This window comes from Megalopta genalis, unplaced genomic scaffold (assembly GCF_051020955.1).
Source record: "Megalopta genalis isolate 19385.01 unplaced genomic scaffold, iyMegGena1_principal scaffold0037, whole genome shotgun sequence".
In the NCBI taxonomy this organism is placed as follows: domain Eukaryota; kingdom Metazoa; phylum Arthropoda; class Insecta; order Hymenoptera; family Halictidae; genus Megalopta; species Megalopta genalis.
The window spans coordinates 1,575,819-1,592,221 of record NW_027476106.1 but is presented as its reverse complement, the minus strand read 5'-3'; the positions used below and the strand labels follow the sequence as shown (position 1 = coordinate 1,592,221).

The following is a 16,403-nucleotide window of genomic DNA, read 5'->3' as shown; positions in this document are numbered from 1 at the left end:
CACGCGTCCCTAAACGATCGTCTAAACGAACTCCGCTCGATCGAATCATACAGGTCTAGTGTAATAATTTTTTAAAACTAACTCATTTAAACGAAACAAAACAATTTAATCAACGATATAGTCGCCGTTGTTTCCAGCTACTTGTGCCCAACGCTTAATTAGGTTAAAAACAGGTTATGTCAAGATTATGTCAAATAAAAAAAAAACAGGTTATAATTATTACTAGACCTAACAAAATCCTATCCGCTTCGAAAGCTTCGATTAGACGGAATTAGCTATGGAGCACGAAATTAGCGAATTATTGTCCATGATAACATTCGCGGATTCATGTAATCCGAAATTGAAATCTCAGGTATCGACCAGTCCAAAATTCTCGCGCGAAAGATCCGTGCAAGATTCTCGCGTAGCTCCACAAACTTTCCACTAGTAAACGTGCGTGCGGCTATAATGCGAGAGTCGTCGAGCGAACGCGTCGACTCGTCCGGTTTTTCGCTAATTCGCGCAACGCCGCGGGCTCGGCGGACGCCTCGTGACAGATAAGGATCGCGCGGGGTAAACAGAGTCGGTTTTATAATTCGGTAGATAATTTGGTAGATCAGAGAGATAAAGAGAGAAGAAGAGAACAAAGAGAAGGCGCGTACCGCGTTATAGACACCGCGGAACGCGAACGGAAAGCGAACGTTTCTCGACTGTCGAGTTTCCCCCGTGATCCCGCGAGCAGAGAGAGCCTTCCGCTTCCTGCTGCCACCTGGAACTGGATCCGGGCAACCGCGAGCCGAAAGTTTCGCGATCCGCGCCGCGCAGCGAAACGAACGTGGCGCGGCTAGCGTTCGCGCGCTCGGACACGCGTTTATCAACGGAAACCCCGAAATCAGGGTTATTTGAAATTATATATATTATTAAATATATATTAAATATATTACTTGTGTGTAATTATATATATATTATTAAATATATATTAATCGATCTAATTATATATTAATTAGTCGCATAATTCCTCTCTCTCTCTCTCTCTCTCTCTCTCTCTCTCTCTCTCTCTCTCTCTTAGGGTTATAATATATACGATATCAAATAATATATATTTAATATATATATTTAATAATATATAGTTTCAAATAATATCCTGAAATTATGCGACGGGAAATTCCGGCGATCCCGAATAGAGGGCGAAGCTACGATCGGCCGCGAAGATTCACGAACATCCGCGATACCGATCTGCGAACGTGTTGCTGATCGCCGGAGATCCAATTGACAATTATACATGTGCACACGTGTACTGAGCACATTTCGAGGCGGCCGCACTTAAAGAGATTCCGCGATAATCAATACTCGGCCGTGGTAACGCCGCACAGTGGAACGGAACAACACATCCGTGTTTCCTTGGACATCGTCCGGCCGAAATTGATCGTCGATATACATATTTCTGCCGCGGCTTCGTGAAATCGTTGTGGAAAACGGACGGAGGATTTTATGGATTTACATCGTGAAGCATGTTGACACGGAAATAGGAAATGGGAAGACTATGTCGGAAGAATAAAAGGATCACAGGCCTGTTATTTTTAACCTGTCGGAACTGTTTTAACGCTTTCGCGACAGCGCCCGATAACCTCAAAAAATGTTCGTAAGATTTAAACTAGATTTAAACTTAATAAAATCATTCTGGACACTATAAACGGATTCGAAGATAATTTCACGGTAGTGGAACGGCACTGTACTTCGGTGGACAATGAGGTTTGACATAACCACATAATTTTTCTCTACTTCCTAATTCATCTTTTCTTTTCTCATTTTTCGTTTGTGTGTTTCTTATGCTACGATCATTTATTACAGATTTAATGAAGCTATAGTACAACGTTACAACAACGTACAGTTAAATTAAAAAATATATATAAATATATATATATATTTTTTTTTCGCGAATATTTCATACGATCCAAGTACGTTATCCAACGAAAATTAAAACCGGAAAGTCGGGTTCTATTACATCGATTAAAGTCAGAATAGAGAAGCGTGGAGATTAAATCAATTCAATCAAATCTTCGCGAATAATTCCGTCATCCGCGCTCGGACGACGCGGCGACGGTTCAAGTTTTAATTGGCAACATTCAATCTTCGGAATATATCAACGCCTTCGCGTATCGTAAATAGATCTCTCTCTCTCTCTCTCTCTCTCTCTCTCTCTGCGAAAATCACTGCGCGAAATAAAAATCTTTCGCGTTTCTCTCTGCAGGAAAAAACGGGTGCCCAGGAATTTCTTTCTCTCGTTCTCAATTAATTTTGCCGCATCGAGCCTGTTCTGCATGCCTTCTTAGAAACAGTTTGCGTCATCGATACAGCAAGTCGGCACAATCTAATCGTAAATATACAACGAGCTATAAAAGCTTCATAAGAATCTATTTCCACTTAGAATTTTCGAGGCTAAAAATATAACCGGACGTCGCTGCGAAGCACAGACGTTCGAAGCCGATTTTTGTTCCTTCTTTTCTCGAGGCTCCGGGACGCTCCCAAAACGCTTCGCGTCTCTGTGTCTGTGCCTAAATCGTTTAACGCGTCAGCTGACTTAACCGGTTAGCACATACAGAGTGACCCAAAATTATTGTACGAACGGGAAATGAAGGGTTCCTCGGGTCACTTAAAATAACTTTTTCCTTAGCAAAAATGCAATCCGCGGCTTCGTTAAAATATAATGATGTAATGATAAAATTTGTTGCAACTGAACGGTTCCTGAGGTCATTTAAAGCAACTTTTTCCTTTACAACAATTTTCTCCGAGGCGTCGTTGACGAGATATTAACGAAAAACGTTGACCAATGGGCGCCGAGATCGGCTGGCGCGAGGCGGCCGAGCCAATCAGTGGAACGGGGCTTCGCGCGCTCGTTGGCTGCGCCGCCTCGCGCCTATTCGAGCTCGCCGCTTATTGGTCACTGTTTTTCGTTAATAACTCGTCAACGGTGCATCGGAAAAGATTTTTGTAAAGGAAAAAGTTGCTTCAAATGACCTGAGGAACCCCTCAGTTATAAAAAATATTAACATTACGAAATTTTTACGCGCCCTGAAAAGAAGGTGTCACAGTTGGCTGGTTAACACGTTCAACGCCGACGATCGAGCACTAAAATTTCCACAAAGTCAAAGCAATTCGATTAATTAAACCGAAGTTAGAAAGTTAAAATTTACCACAATGAATCCTAATTAAATTCAGTTCGTTCGAATGTATCGCAACGAAAATATATTTTCAAAATTGATCAGAAATTAGTGTCGCTACATGCGGCGCTCGACGTGTTAAAAAAACAGCTCGACGAACGTACGCTTGCGAAAAGGCGGCGAGAGTTACGTGTTTCCGTTTTGAATGAAATCGACTTGTGCGTGCGGCAGGGGTTGAACGGAGAGCAGCGGCGCGCGACAAAAAGATGCGGAGTGACTCATCTAGACCGGTTTAAGACCCCAGCTCTATGAAACGTATATACAAGGTGTTCCAAGTTGTAGCGAACTACCGCAGTACGCGCGCAGCGGCTTATCTCGAGCGATAAACAACGAGTCGATTCAGCTTCGCTACTACGCTCTCGGAGATACGGCCGGAAACACTGATACGTCCAGCATTGGCAATGATCTTGACGACGGCCTGCGAACGGGGTTAATGGGAAGCCCTTGCCGGCGCAGAGTCGATACGCGTCAGCGTCGACCATAATTTCAGCGAATTGTATATACATACATAAAATAATTATATATATATATATATATATATATATATATATATATATATATATATATTGTAATTATTATAATATATAATATGTAATATGTTACATGTAACATGTAATATGTAATTATGTAATAATGTAATGTGTAATAATACAATATGTAATATATAATAATGTAACATGTAACAATGTAATATGTAACAATGTAACAATGTAACATGTAGCAATGTAATATGTAATATGTAACGATGTAATATGTAATATGTAACAATGTAACATGTAACGATGTAACATGTAATATATAATATTATATATATATTATATAATAATATATAATATTATATTATATTACATATATAATAATTTCAACCGTCGATTTTCCATCGTTTCGAACACTCACGTGGATCAATTTTGCAGAATTTATCCTCGCACCACGGCGGGTTCCGATCTCCAAAATTCAACAGAATATAGGCAATTCGGCGAATAGCGTGCTCGGCGTGGTAGGCTGAACACGGTAGATGGAGTCTTCGGCGCGAACGGAGTCTCCAAGCTGCATAGAATTCCGCGCGAAATAGGCTTCGGCGAGATTCAGTCGCCAGAATGTTCGCACAGCAGCGGCGAGAAGGATTTTCCCTCGATTCCCCATTCGCACGGACGAGCGCCGTGCAACGACGTTAGCGAGCGCACTACAAAAGGAGACCGGTACGATCACGGAGCACCCTGTACATTTCAGGAGGGTCGTAAGTCGCGCGCGGCGGCCCAAGGGTGCCGGCATAAACCAGCGAACTGAACTCGCACACGGCCGGTTCCGGCTGTGCTACTACGGTGTACAGTCCCTTATCGCATCGCGGCGTATCTCGTTCGGCAGCAGTCTGTATTTATCTGTGCGGAACTCGAATCCTCGGCGAACCACATTAAGAGACACGTTCGTGCAAACATACCGAACGACGTCAACACGGTTTCGCCATGGCATCGAAACACGCCTTGCCGTGAACGAACGTGTTTCGTTCTCTGTTATTTCGCGCGGCAGAAAATAAAATACAGTGGCCCGCAAAAGTATTCGTGCAGCTCTTAATACGCGATAATTTTTTCAAGATTGAATTAAATGACTCGAAGTTTTTTTAGATGACAGAGGAATTAGTCTACTGCCTTGTTTTTTTTAATTTTGCCATTAAAAAATTAAAAACTCTCATTTTTTAACTTTTTTATCTGAGCCTGTAACGATAGATTTTTTAATGTATAAATTTATCGAGATCTATAAAAGACATTTTTTAAATTTTCGTCGCAGGTTCGGATAAAAGAAAGTTAAAAAATGAGAGATTTTTATATTGTTGTTATTCCAAGTAACGGCAAAATTAAAAGAAAGAAAGCATTTCAGTCTCGTAGATTAGTCCCTCTATCACCTAAAAAAAAATTCAATTCATTTATCTTAGTCTTAAAATTTAATTAATTGCTATATTATTACTAATTAGTTGCTATAATATAATATATAATATTAATATTTAATATATAATTAATTAAATATTTAATAATATTTCAATATTTAATTAATTGCTATATTATTGCTAAAATTTAATTTATTGCTACATCAATTCCAGTTATTCAATATTTAAAACACTTATTATTTTAAAAGGTGTACTTTTCTGGGCCACCGTGTATACATGTATATTGTATTGCAACGACTACGCAACGATCCGCAATGTTTACGTTCCGTCGAAGCGAAACAAACGACTTCGGCAAACGGCGTTCCCCGGGTAAAGCGACAATCGATAACTTTTCACTGTTCCGTAATTGGTCGGATGGTTTCCTCCTTGCTGCTACCTGATTACGCGAATGAAATTAGACCTCCGGCTCGGCAGTTAATTACGTCGCGCGAGCCGCCGCACGGGCGCAACGTTAGACGCGCCGCTACATTGTAAAGGCAAACTGTTTGCACTGCGAGGTAACCTGCTCGCAACATCCACGCTATGCAGATTAGCACGGGCGACAGATATTTACGGAGATTCGAGTTCTTAAGGATATAGCGCGCGCGCGATAAAATCGGGAGAGGCTGTTTCCAGCGAGGCAATCGTTTTCTAACGGGAAATAAAGATCTGCCGATTCGACGGGTTCCGTGCGAAACGCACGCAATACGACGCGCCGCGGTTCGTGCAGCGTGGATAAAATGTTCGAACATAACCAATATCGTGACCGGAACTGGAGAAAAACAGATCTTTGAAATAGTAAATAGACTATAATTATCTTTGTCTTCTCATGTAATACAGAATTTAGTAAATAAACTTTTTTTGAGTAATAGCAAATGTAATAGCAAATAATAGCAAATAATGCAAATAGCATTTCAAATATATTATATATTATATTATATATATATATATATAATAATAAAATAATATATTAATATAATATATAATATTATTATAATATATTATATTAATATATAATATTATATTATAATATATATATTATATTAATATATTATATCAATATATCCTGTAATATCCTAAATGTAAATGTAATAACCTAACTACTATTAAAAAGAAATTGTTTGCCAAATTCTCAACTACAAGAGAAGACAAAACTGTTTACACTCAATTCACTATTTAAAAAATCTATTTTTCCGCAGCTAATCTAAATGTACGTGAATCGACACTGCAAAATTACTGGGATCAAGTAACAAATGTACAGTTCTCTCCGAGCAACAAAAATTGCTCGGAGCAAGAAAAATCGCGAAATGCGAACGTCGTTAACTAATTACAGTCAAAAGTCTCTGACCTGCTCAATCTCCGCCGCGTTGCCGCAACAAAAATCGTCTTTCCTGGTTACGAGCATGCTCTCTGCATCGGCGTCGCCACCGGCGTTGGTCATCGAGTGGGGCGTCCTCCCGCGAGCGCCGCCGAAAAAACACAGCGCAACGACACGCTGCCCGCCGTTCGTGCTTTCCGAAAGAGTCGGCGGTCGTTCGAATTTCGCGATCCCCGCCACGGTGATTCATGGCGGCAGCTACGCGCTGCCGAGCGCCGGTGGCAGCCAATGGCGTCCGCGATCAGGGGGGCCGGCCGGCCGATCGGTACGCTCCTGGGGAGAGCCGGCGCGGCGTCGCAGCACGCAGCACGCGCTCGTCCACGCACTGACGCATGCACGCGCTCGCGCGCTCACTTATACTCGGGCAGCGGCGCACGTGGGTGCGTCGCATCGGCGCGGCGCACGGTGTGCGGAAATTCGGCAGGAAAATCGTGACTGCCGAACGTGATCCGCTTCTCGGGCTCACGCTCTTGACACCTTCTTAAGGAGAATACGCAAACGCGTCGATCGATGCAAACGAGATTACGTACACAGTTTCGTGAAAAGAAGTTAAAAGGATTTTTTTTATCGAACAGAAATGCTTTTGCTAATTCTCGCTCTTGCGATTTTCTTCTTTATTTATTACTAGAGTGTGGATCTTTAGGAAAAATGCAAATTGTTCGCATCTGTAATAAAAAATAGTGACTTGAAGTTGCATCTTTTCCTTAATATTTTTAATTAGGCGAAAGCGAAATATCGACATATATTCATGAATATTCATTTTTATTTATTGTATTTTGCTTCAAAAATCCATTTGCAGTACAGTCCTTCGATACATACCGCTATGTATTTGATAGAAGACTCATTTTTACTTAAACAGTATTTAAGATAATATAATATATAATAATATTATAATAAATATTATTATATTAAATATATAATATTGTGTATATTTCAAGGTCTTTTTACCGAGTGTAGCATTCGACTTTGATCTTTTCCTACCAAACACAGCATCTAGAATGAACGAACGCCTGTACATTCTATAAACAAATTAAAGACGAATATTTAGGCTCGCTACGGCCACAGCCGCGGCCAACCATTGCATGCTAAAAGCGTGGAGAGCCGACGTCTAATTATCGATTTCGATTGTATCCTCCGAATCGAGCAAACTTGAGCAGCTAGAATCGAAACTAATTCAAGGTTTAACGTTCCGTTAAGTAGTAAAAATATCACGGACTTACTTTTCATCGAAACACGAGTCGAAGTCGATAAACATTTAACACAAAAATTTCAGAAGAAATGCTTAACATCGCAAAAAAAGATATTCCGCTGAGGTCTTACAATACTAAATACAATATACAATAATCCATCGGACATTCAGAGAATGTTTCACGCGTGTGAAAAAATACTACGAAAAATATCCAGAAATTTCCGGCAACGTTTTTCGATCGAACGATGGAACGGATTAAAAATCTGCAAAAACTGTGACTGGTATTAAAGCCTAACCTTGACATAACCTCGTGCTATTACAATCCACGAATTATGTACATCAATTTTTCGACTTTCGTCCGTTGCAGGAAGCACCTTGTGCGCGGCAAGCGGCGAGCAGAGAGTCGAGAACATCGGCGCGGCGCCTATGGCCGTCTGGCAGAAGGCAGAGTCAGAGGCAGAAGCGTCGTATCGCGGGGCCCCCTGGCGTACGGGCGCGCACACAGACGCGCGGCCCGGCCGTGCACACAGGCACGCGCCGGCTCAAATACATATAAAACGGCCGATCGGGCCGAAGCCACGAGCAGTGCTAGTGACAGCGCAGCCGGCAGTTCCCAAAGGCAGCGGCCACGGTAGCGAGCAGCAGCGAGCGTCGCGCTTTCGTTTCGTTCTCGCTCGTGTCTCGAGTGTCACGCGGACCTGTTCTCTCGTAGACGATCGCGCCGCCGGCCTAGCTGGCCGCTAGTACTCGGTCCAGGTGACGAGCGACGACGACTCGGTTCGCACAGCGATCACAGAGGAGTCACGTGTCGGCGAGGACGCCGGTGCTTCGCCCGGAGTCACGACCGCGACGCGCGACGTCCCGAGGCAGCGCCGACGGACGGCTCACCTTTGTGCGCGGCGCGCCGCATCGCGCGAAGAGACCGTTCGGAAGAGAGACGCGCGGTCAACTTTTCCCTCCCCCCACCCCCTCCGTTCCCGCGCACGCATACACGCGCGCGAAAAGCGTACCGCCGACAGGGTCCCACGTGCTTCTTTGTTTCGCCCGCTTCCACATTACATAGTCCTTGCCCCTCCCCCCTCTTCCTCCGCCAGTGGTTGTTGTCAGCGGAGCAAAAACCACCGGGCAGAAAGGCAGAGCCAGGCTACGTCGCGCCGGCGAATGGAGAACGCCGTTCGCCGATCGACGTAGACGCGTGTGCTGCTCGTTGCCCCGGACCCCGTCGCGTTTGTTTACCTCGCGAGCCTCGCCGCGTATAAGACACCTCTATAAAACCACCCGCACACGGACCGCGGGTCGCACACGTCACGAGCTAGTCGGTCGGCTAGGCGCGCACCGGTTGTTTCTGTCGCGGTGGCCAGTGCTGCGGTGTTCCAAGGTGGCCGCGGACGACACAGTGGTGGTTCGAAGCCTGAGCAGCATGGAGCGGTTCAGAGTCACGCCGGCGAACAGCGCGCAGTTCGCGCAGCAACAGCAACAGGATTACGGTGAGTCCGACGCTGGGTCGCTTCGCTTCTCGAACTTTTCGCTCGCGATCAGCTGATCGCGAATCGACCGCGCGCTGAACCAGGTTATGTGACAGGTTTTTAGGAACTTTTAGGGACTTTTTTAGGACGCCTCCGATGGGAGAAAATCATCTGTTAGTTTCTCTCTTTTCTTCGGCAAGCGGAAAGTTTTTACCGACTTTTCGATGCCGACTTTGTTGGGTTTCAGGACTGCGCCGACAGTGGCGCAGACACGAATCAGTACACCGGCGACTGTGTTCGAACATTACAGAGACAGGTTTACCAATTGTTTACAATTTCGGCGAGGTAAACGTGTTAAATGTAAAATTAGATACATTAAAATTAGATCTAAAATCAGGTCGTTGCTTGGACCGCGGAACTTTCTGCGAAATAGACATTTTCAAAGACGATCGCGGACATTATTAAATCAAAATAAATTGTTTCCGTTTATCGTGTTTATAAATCGAACACAGCGTAACGGTATTTTTGAATTCTTACGTGGTCGCGATTTTATATTTCAATTATTGATTTTTGCAATAAATGCGTAAAATCAGTGGTTTAGTCATTATGCTAAAAAAAAGCTGAGAGTGCAATTATCGATTATGGCGCAGAGAGCGCGGGCAAGCTTGCAATGTTTCTCACTTCGTTTCAAGGGCCGAACGTTTCGTGTCAAAATAAACTGACGTCACGGTATAAAAGCTGATTACGCGGTTGTTGATAGCGGCGCAGAGACGAACGATTATTACACCGGGATGTAATCTTTGTTAGAACGTAGTTCTGGCTTACGTTCTCGCCGCGTGGAAAGCCGAGTGCGTGTTATTAGGGGTATCGCACCCCTTCCCCTCCCCCCGCATTTCCGCAGAGCCTGTAATTGTCCGGCGAGACGCGGTCGATTTGCGCGCGGAATTTGCTTTTTTAGAACCTCCGCAGTGTTTGTAGCATTGTTTCTAGTTTCATTTGAAGTCAGAGATATCCCGAGAAGTATAACGAGAAGGATCGTTGTACAAATAGGGTTGTTGCGCGTCTCGCGCACCCCCGATTCAGAGATAGAATTTCATGAATTTTAAGCGGAAACTCTCCCTCGCTTCTCTTTACCGCTCTTAATGTCACGCATTTGCGGCGTCTTTAATTTTAATTCCGTTTATTCGTGTGCACGGATAAACATCGATTTTTTGCAATAACGAAACGAAAGCATGACTTGTGTATGCTTATGTAATGTACTGTACTTTATATAGTATATACAGTAATGTCTCCATAATTGACGCTCAGATTGTCCACAAAGATGGACAATTTGGGAAGAGGAGATGCGATTATTCGAGCCTTGCAGCTAGTTTTTTTATAGTTATTGACGATCGGTAATTATAAAAACCGAACCGCAAGGCTCGAATAATCGCGTCTCCTCTTCCAAAATTGTCTATTATTGTGCACAATTTTGGCGACAATTAGGGAGACATTACTGTACGTATGTATGTACTATATATATATATATATATATATATATATATATATATATATATATATAGATATAGATATAATAATATAATATATAATGATATATATATACATAATAATGTATATATTATTATATTATATCATGTACATATTATTATGTTATATTATGTACATATTATTATGTTATATTATGTACATATTATTATATTATATTATGTACATATTATCATATTATATTATATATATTACATATGCTATATACTTATGTACATAGTACATTACTATGTAACATATTTTATGTAAACAGTTTACAAAGGCTAGTTTTAAATCTAATAACATCGTCTGAAAATGTACATCAATTATGTCGCTATCGTTGTTAACGAACGTATACATCCTGTAAAATCGACCAGTCGAATTTATATCGCTATCAATAACTTCTTAATGAATCATCATCGCTTGTTGAACATGCCACGCATTTCCAACTGCGCACAAATCCACAATCCAGAGCGATCCGCGCATCTCGTTGCTGGATCCGTTGTCACATTTTCTTTTCTGTCTTTCTTTCCCGTTCCAAGATCCGGAACGTCTCGGGAACGTCCTCCGAACGTCTGCAAAAATAGATTGACATTTTCCAAGTAAAACTAGCGTCTTGCTAATAGCGTTACGGAAGCTCATAACGAAAACTAATCTGCTAAACTATTTCGATCCGGGTTGCCTAACAGAAATGCGACAGAAAAAAAGAAGAAGAATAAACTGGCAGAGAACGTTTCTCACGTGTCTTCCCTTCGTTGCGACTGCGTTGCAGATGTAATTATATTCGTGAGCTCTCGCCGCGTACTAATCCAATTTAACCCTTTGCACTCGAAGCTATTTTAACTGAAAATATAAAATCATTTTTTTTTCCAACTTATAGTATTTCTACTTTTTGCGATGAAATGCATTTCATGCGTATGAGATCGACTCTTGGGACTCGCGCAACGGTTACGCTCTTAACAATTTTTTATTTATAACAATATTATATATAATATATAATAATATATATAATATAATACAACAATATTAATTATTTATAACAACATAGATTCAAGCTCGTAGGATAAATTCGAAGAAACGGATGTCAACACAGTATTTCGACGCCTGGGCAAGCAGTGAAGCGGCGAGCGCGCGAGCGCCGCGACGCTCAACGCCTCGTATCGAGTTCAAAAACAAGGCGCGATTTTTCAGGCGAGTCCGGTCGGTCTGGCAAACGAATACCTGAAACAAAAGTTGCTCAGTATTTTCTCCTCTACAAATTAGAATATAAAAACCTGCGAGAAAAATTTTTTTTCCGTACAAAATTGCTGGTCACCTCGATATTTTATAGGTTAATACGTACTTTCGGGCAGATAATATGATAGCCGGTCTCGAGACGAATTCAACGAACTATTACATCGTAACCATGAACCTTGGAGCAACGTTGAAATAATTTTCGTCACCGAGAAGAGCGTGTTCGCAGACCGCGCCGTGCCGCGAAAGGGTTGACAACAAAGAGATGTTGCTCCGCGGGCCCAGACTCCTCCTCCTCTCCGGTCGCATCGCGTCCAGTCGGCAACGGGCGCGCATTGGCGTCGGCAGGCCTGGCTAGAACAGAGGCCTACGGAATTAAAGGTTTTCCCGTCAAGGTCGATCGATCCTCGCGGAGACCCGATGCCAGGAGGGCGCCGTAATGGGCTTCCAGTTTAGCCCGGCGAAAGTAATCAATTAACGGAGCCAGTCGGTTCGTTCCCATTAACGCCGCTGTGTCACCCACACACGGACGACGCATCCTCCGAAAACCCGGCCGCTCGTAAATCAATGCATTAACCCTCGTCCCTTCCTCAATCTCGCGAAATATTCCTCGGGAGCCAACGCGCGTCCTGCAACCTTGTTTTTTTTTTCGAGATTATCCGCCATTTATGGTGACAACGAATCGGCGACGTTCGAAACAGCTGAGAGATTTAGGGGATCGTCCTGATTTTTAGGTTATGATCTATGGAGACTGAGATTTCTACTGAGATTTATTTATCGGCTTCGTAGCCGGTCAATTTATTTTCCATCGATGTTTACGAAATTGCACAAACTCGAAAGCTGTTTCTTTTTTTACTCTTGCACCCGTTTTTCACCCTCCACAATTATTATATCATTGTTTATCGCATTGTGAGATTGGTCATAATTATTTTTTATCGATATTATTCTAACCTCTCTAACGAGGTTATTCGAATCATATTTATATTTTGCGTATTAACAGTTACGTTGATTTACCATTTCTTTATTCTTAATCATTTTTCTGATAGAACGAGGCACACAATATTTGTTTCTTACATTTATTTATTTATTTATTATAAGCTTGTAAAGATACTCATGACTTATCGTATTTATTTGAAGATATTTACGAGTCATAAGAAATATTGAAATATTCCATTTGCACTTTAAATAATAGTAAATACAATTTACTATTTTATTAGTTCTTTTTACTCTGTTCCTGTTTTACTTTTATAAAGCAACGTCTATTTAATTTTCGAACGCTCACATCTTCTCAATAAAACATTTTCGAGGACACAGATTTATGCTAACCTTTCTCATCCTCGCTAACACATCGTATAAGTTTGATCCCAAACTTTCCGGACACCGTACATATATCCTATTCCATAGAGGGTGTTCATTTTATCCAGCACATTGAAATATCTTCGTTATTTCTGCCGATTTGAAAAGATCTACAACTTTATTCAAAGCCGAGAATATTATGATCCGTATTTGCTTCTCTCCTTCTCTCTCTCTCTCTCTCGAGGTTATGTTTTTTCCAAGTGTCGAAGGTCGGTCGCCGTGTTTTGCACATCGCGGATCGGCGATCGCCGCGTAACCGAATACCGCGTCCATCACGCGTCGCCGATTCGTCGGCGAGACTGTCGCGCCACCCGGTGTGTGTCGTCGATCGCGCAAAAAATCGCGTAGCCGTTACGTTGCGCGTCGATCGTAAACACGCGCGTCGCGTCGTGTCGCGTCGGGTGGCGTCGCGTCGCGTCGTGTCGGGTCGTGCCGGCGAGAACGGACCGGACGAGACGCCGCAACGTAACACCGTTTACCGCGAGAAGAAGACCACCCGTGCGCCTCGATATCGTCCGCGAGGGCGTTTGATAAACGTCGGCGTCGCGTTACCGGCTCCTAGAATTTTTCACGCTGACTCGGCAACATTTGCGGCTTCGCATTTTCGCCAAGCCATCCTTCCCGCCACTGTGTTTTCGTTGTCACCGCGTCTTCGATTACTTTCGAACTTTTCCAAACCGGATTCTTATTCGGCTTCGACTCGCCGAAATTTAACGTGGTCAGATTACAGTGGTCTATTTTACTTTTGCTTTTGCCTTCATTCTTCCATGGAAATATCTAGCATAACCTCTATTATTTGAACGTTCGATATCTCGGTGGACTATTATCGGAACATGTTAAACCTTTCAGTGTTTAGTCCGTACGCGATACAAGCGATAACTGTGTACATTGTTCAAGTCGTTCCTTCTGATCTGGTTTTTTTTGCTATGTCATCGTTTTCATTAATGATGCGCGTTTTTTTTCATCGTTGTAATTCTACGGATTTCGTACACTCAGCTGGTTATTCTGGTTATTCTATTTGATCATCGATTAATTTAATAATGAATTTTGATTATTAATTATTAATTTATATTCTATTTAATTATTAATGTAATTATCGATAAAGCAATCTATGTGTGTGTGTGAGAATATTCTTTGTGTAGAAATATACAAATACGATGTATCGTTAAGTTTTCGTTGAAATAATACAATGTAAAAGTTACTTTCAGTCTACAATTATTCACACCACTGTATCTACTAGAATACAGTAATATTTACTAGCTTGAAAATCTGTCGATCGCTAGAAACTGTAGTGAAACTTGAAATAAGAAAACCTGTTTAACAATATAGACAGCCGGAAACGGTGCATTGACCACAACCTGTACAGTCCACGCGCGAGAAGAAGGCATCTTTGTGTTTACTTTCCCCCTCCTACTAGCTGCCCCCCACTACCGCAGCTACCGGTCGCTAGCGACCGCCGCCGATCTCCGCCACCGTCCTCGGCCACCAGTGACACTGATAGCTGCGGCAGTGGGACAGCTACCGGTCGCCTAGCGACCGCCGCCGATCTCCGTCGCCCTCCTCGGCCATTAGCGACCGATAGCTGCCCCCCCCCCCCACACTGCCGCAGCTACCGGTTGCCTAGCGACCGCCGCCGATCTCCGTTGCCCTCCTAGGCTAGTAGCGACCGATAGATGCCCCCACTGCCGCAGCTACCGGTTGCCTAGCGACCGCCGCTGATCTCCGTCGCCCTCCTAGGCTAGTAGCGACCGATAGATGCCCCCCACTACCGCAGTACCGGTCGCTAGTGACCGCCGCCGATCTTCGTCGCCGTTCTCGGCCAATAGCGACCGATAGCTGCGGCAGTGGGGCAGCTAGTAGGAGGGGGAAGGTAATCGCGAAGGCGCTTCCTTGTCGCGCGAGGACTATACATCTCCCGGACCCTTCACTCAAATTAGCCACGCAGTCTTCTCCAGCCGTTTCCCTCCGGTTGCCGGTAGAAGCTGACGCAGGCTTGCGAGCGGTGCTCTGGCGGGAATTTCCTTCGTCTCCGCGTCGCGTTGTGCGGTGAACACCGCTTGACAGGCGTTCACGGTTTCCACACGTTTAGCCGTCGTTTTCATTGTGTGCACGCGAACGGCATTCGAATTTCGAGATCGTGTCTGTCAAGCGGCCGGGTGCCGTGATCCACAAGATTCTGCGACGCGCGGGAAACGATCGACGATCCACTTGTGAACCGCGCCGGAAGGAAGGGAGCCGAGTCACGCGAATCGGCAGCCCGGCCGTCCTCGCCCGCGGCCATTGTTGCACCCCGGCGATATTCAGAGCGGCCGCTCCAAAAATAAAGTATCGATGTAACGTGGCAATTGTCAAGGTCGGCCACCTTGATTCCCACCCGGACCGCGGAGATTTGATTGGATCAGTGTTTCTCAACCAAGCCGTTTTCTCCCTTCCACCGCGATATCTATTCCGATCCGGACCTTGGATCCTTCGTTCCCAAGTCTCGCTGGAAACTTCGCGAACCGAATTCTCCGCCGACGCGCACATCGTTATCGCGAATCGTAATGTCCTTCGATTTTTATCGACGCGATACGCGCGGCTCGAAACGACGATGGACTTTTTGGACAATTTAATTCTTTTCCATTTTGTTGTTGTTTTCTGTCTGTGTTGTGTTTAAATGAGAAATAATATTTTTAGAAGTAATTTCAAGAGTATCGAAATAAATAATAGATTAATAATAGATTAATAATAGATAAATAATAGATAAATAATAAATAAATAATAGATAAATAATAGATTAATAATAAATAAATAATAAATAAATAATAAATAAATAATAAATAAATAATAGATAAATAATAGATAAATAATAAATAAATAATAGATAAATAATAAAAAAATAAATAAATGCTAAATAAATAAATGATAAACAAACAAATGATAAACAAATAATAAATAAATAAATAATTATTTTTTAGAACAAGGTTCCTCAGATTGCAACAATGTTTCAAGCAACAGCATTCCCCGAAGATTCAGAGCACGGCACATTTCCGTCGGCAATATGGTCACGAATGCATGAACGTCGCGGTTCGGTTATCAATGTTTAAGTCTCGGACCTTCCATTTCTTGGCATGCATTATTAAACGACGGCGAAGGT

The 16,403-nt window shown here is 43.0% G+C and overlaps 1 protein-coding gene and 1 long non-coding RNA gene across 6 annotated transcripts in view; one reads left to right on the top strand and one right to left on the bottom strand.

Moving 5' to 3' along the window:
* The first annotated feature begins 8,286 nt into the window (after positions 1-8,286).
* kcc (solute carrier family 12 member kcc) overlaps positions 8,287-16,403 on the top strand; it is a 275,901-nt gene continuing 267,784 nt past the window's right edge. For 3 of the 5 annotated variants that reach the window (XM_033472197.2, XM_033472195.2, XM_033472194.2), the window contains exon 1: positions 8,287-9,175. In XM_033472197.2, the coding sequence (XP_033328088.1) occupies positions 9,109-9,175 (67 nt within the window). In that variant the 5' untranslated portion in view covers positions 8,287-9,108. The remainder of the gene's footprint in view (positions 9,176-16,403) is intronic. The other 2 variants (XM_033472199.2, XM_033472196.2) reach the window with 1 other exon arrangement.
* On the bottom strand, positions 10,758-14,666 carry LOC143261111 (uncharacterized). Its single transcript, XR_013035320.1, has 3 exons — positions 12,021-14,666; positions 11,420-11,899; positions 10,758-11,253 (listed from the first exon to the last, which is right to left on the bottom strand). It is a non-coding gene; the product is annotated as an uncharacterized LOC143261111 (long non-coding RNA).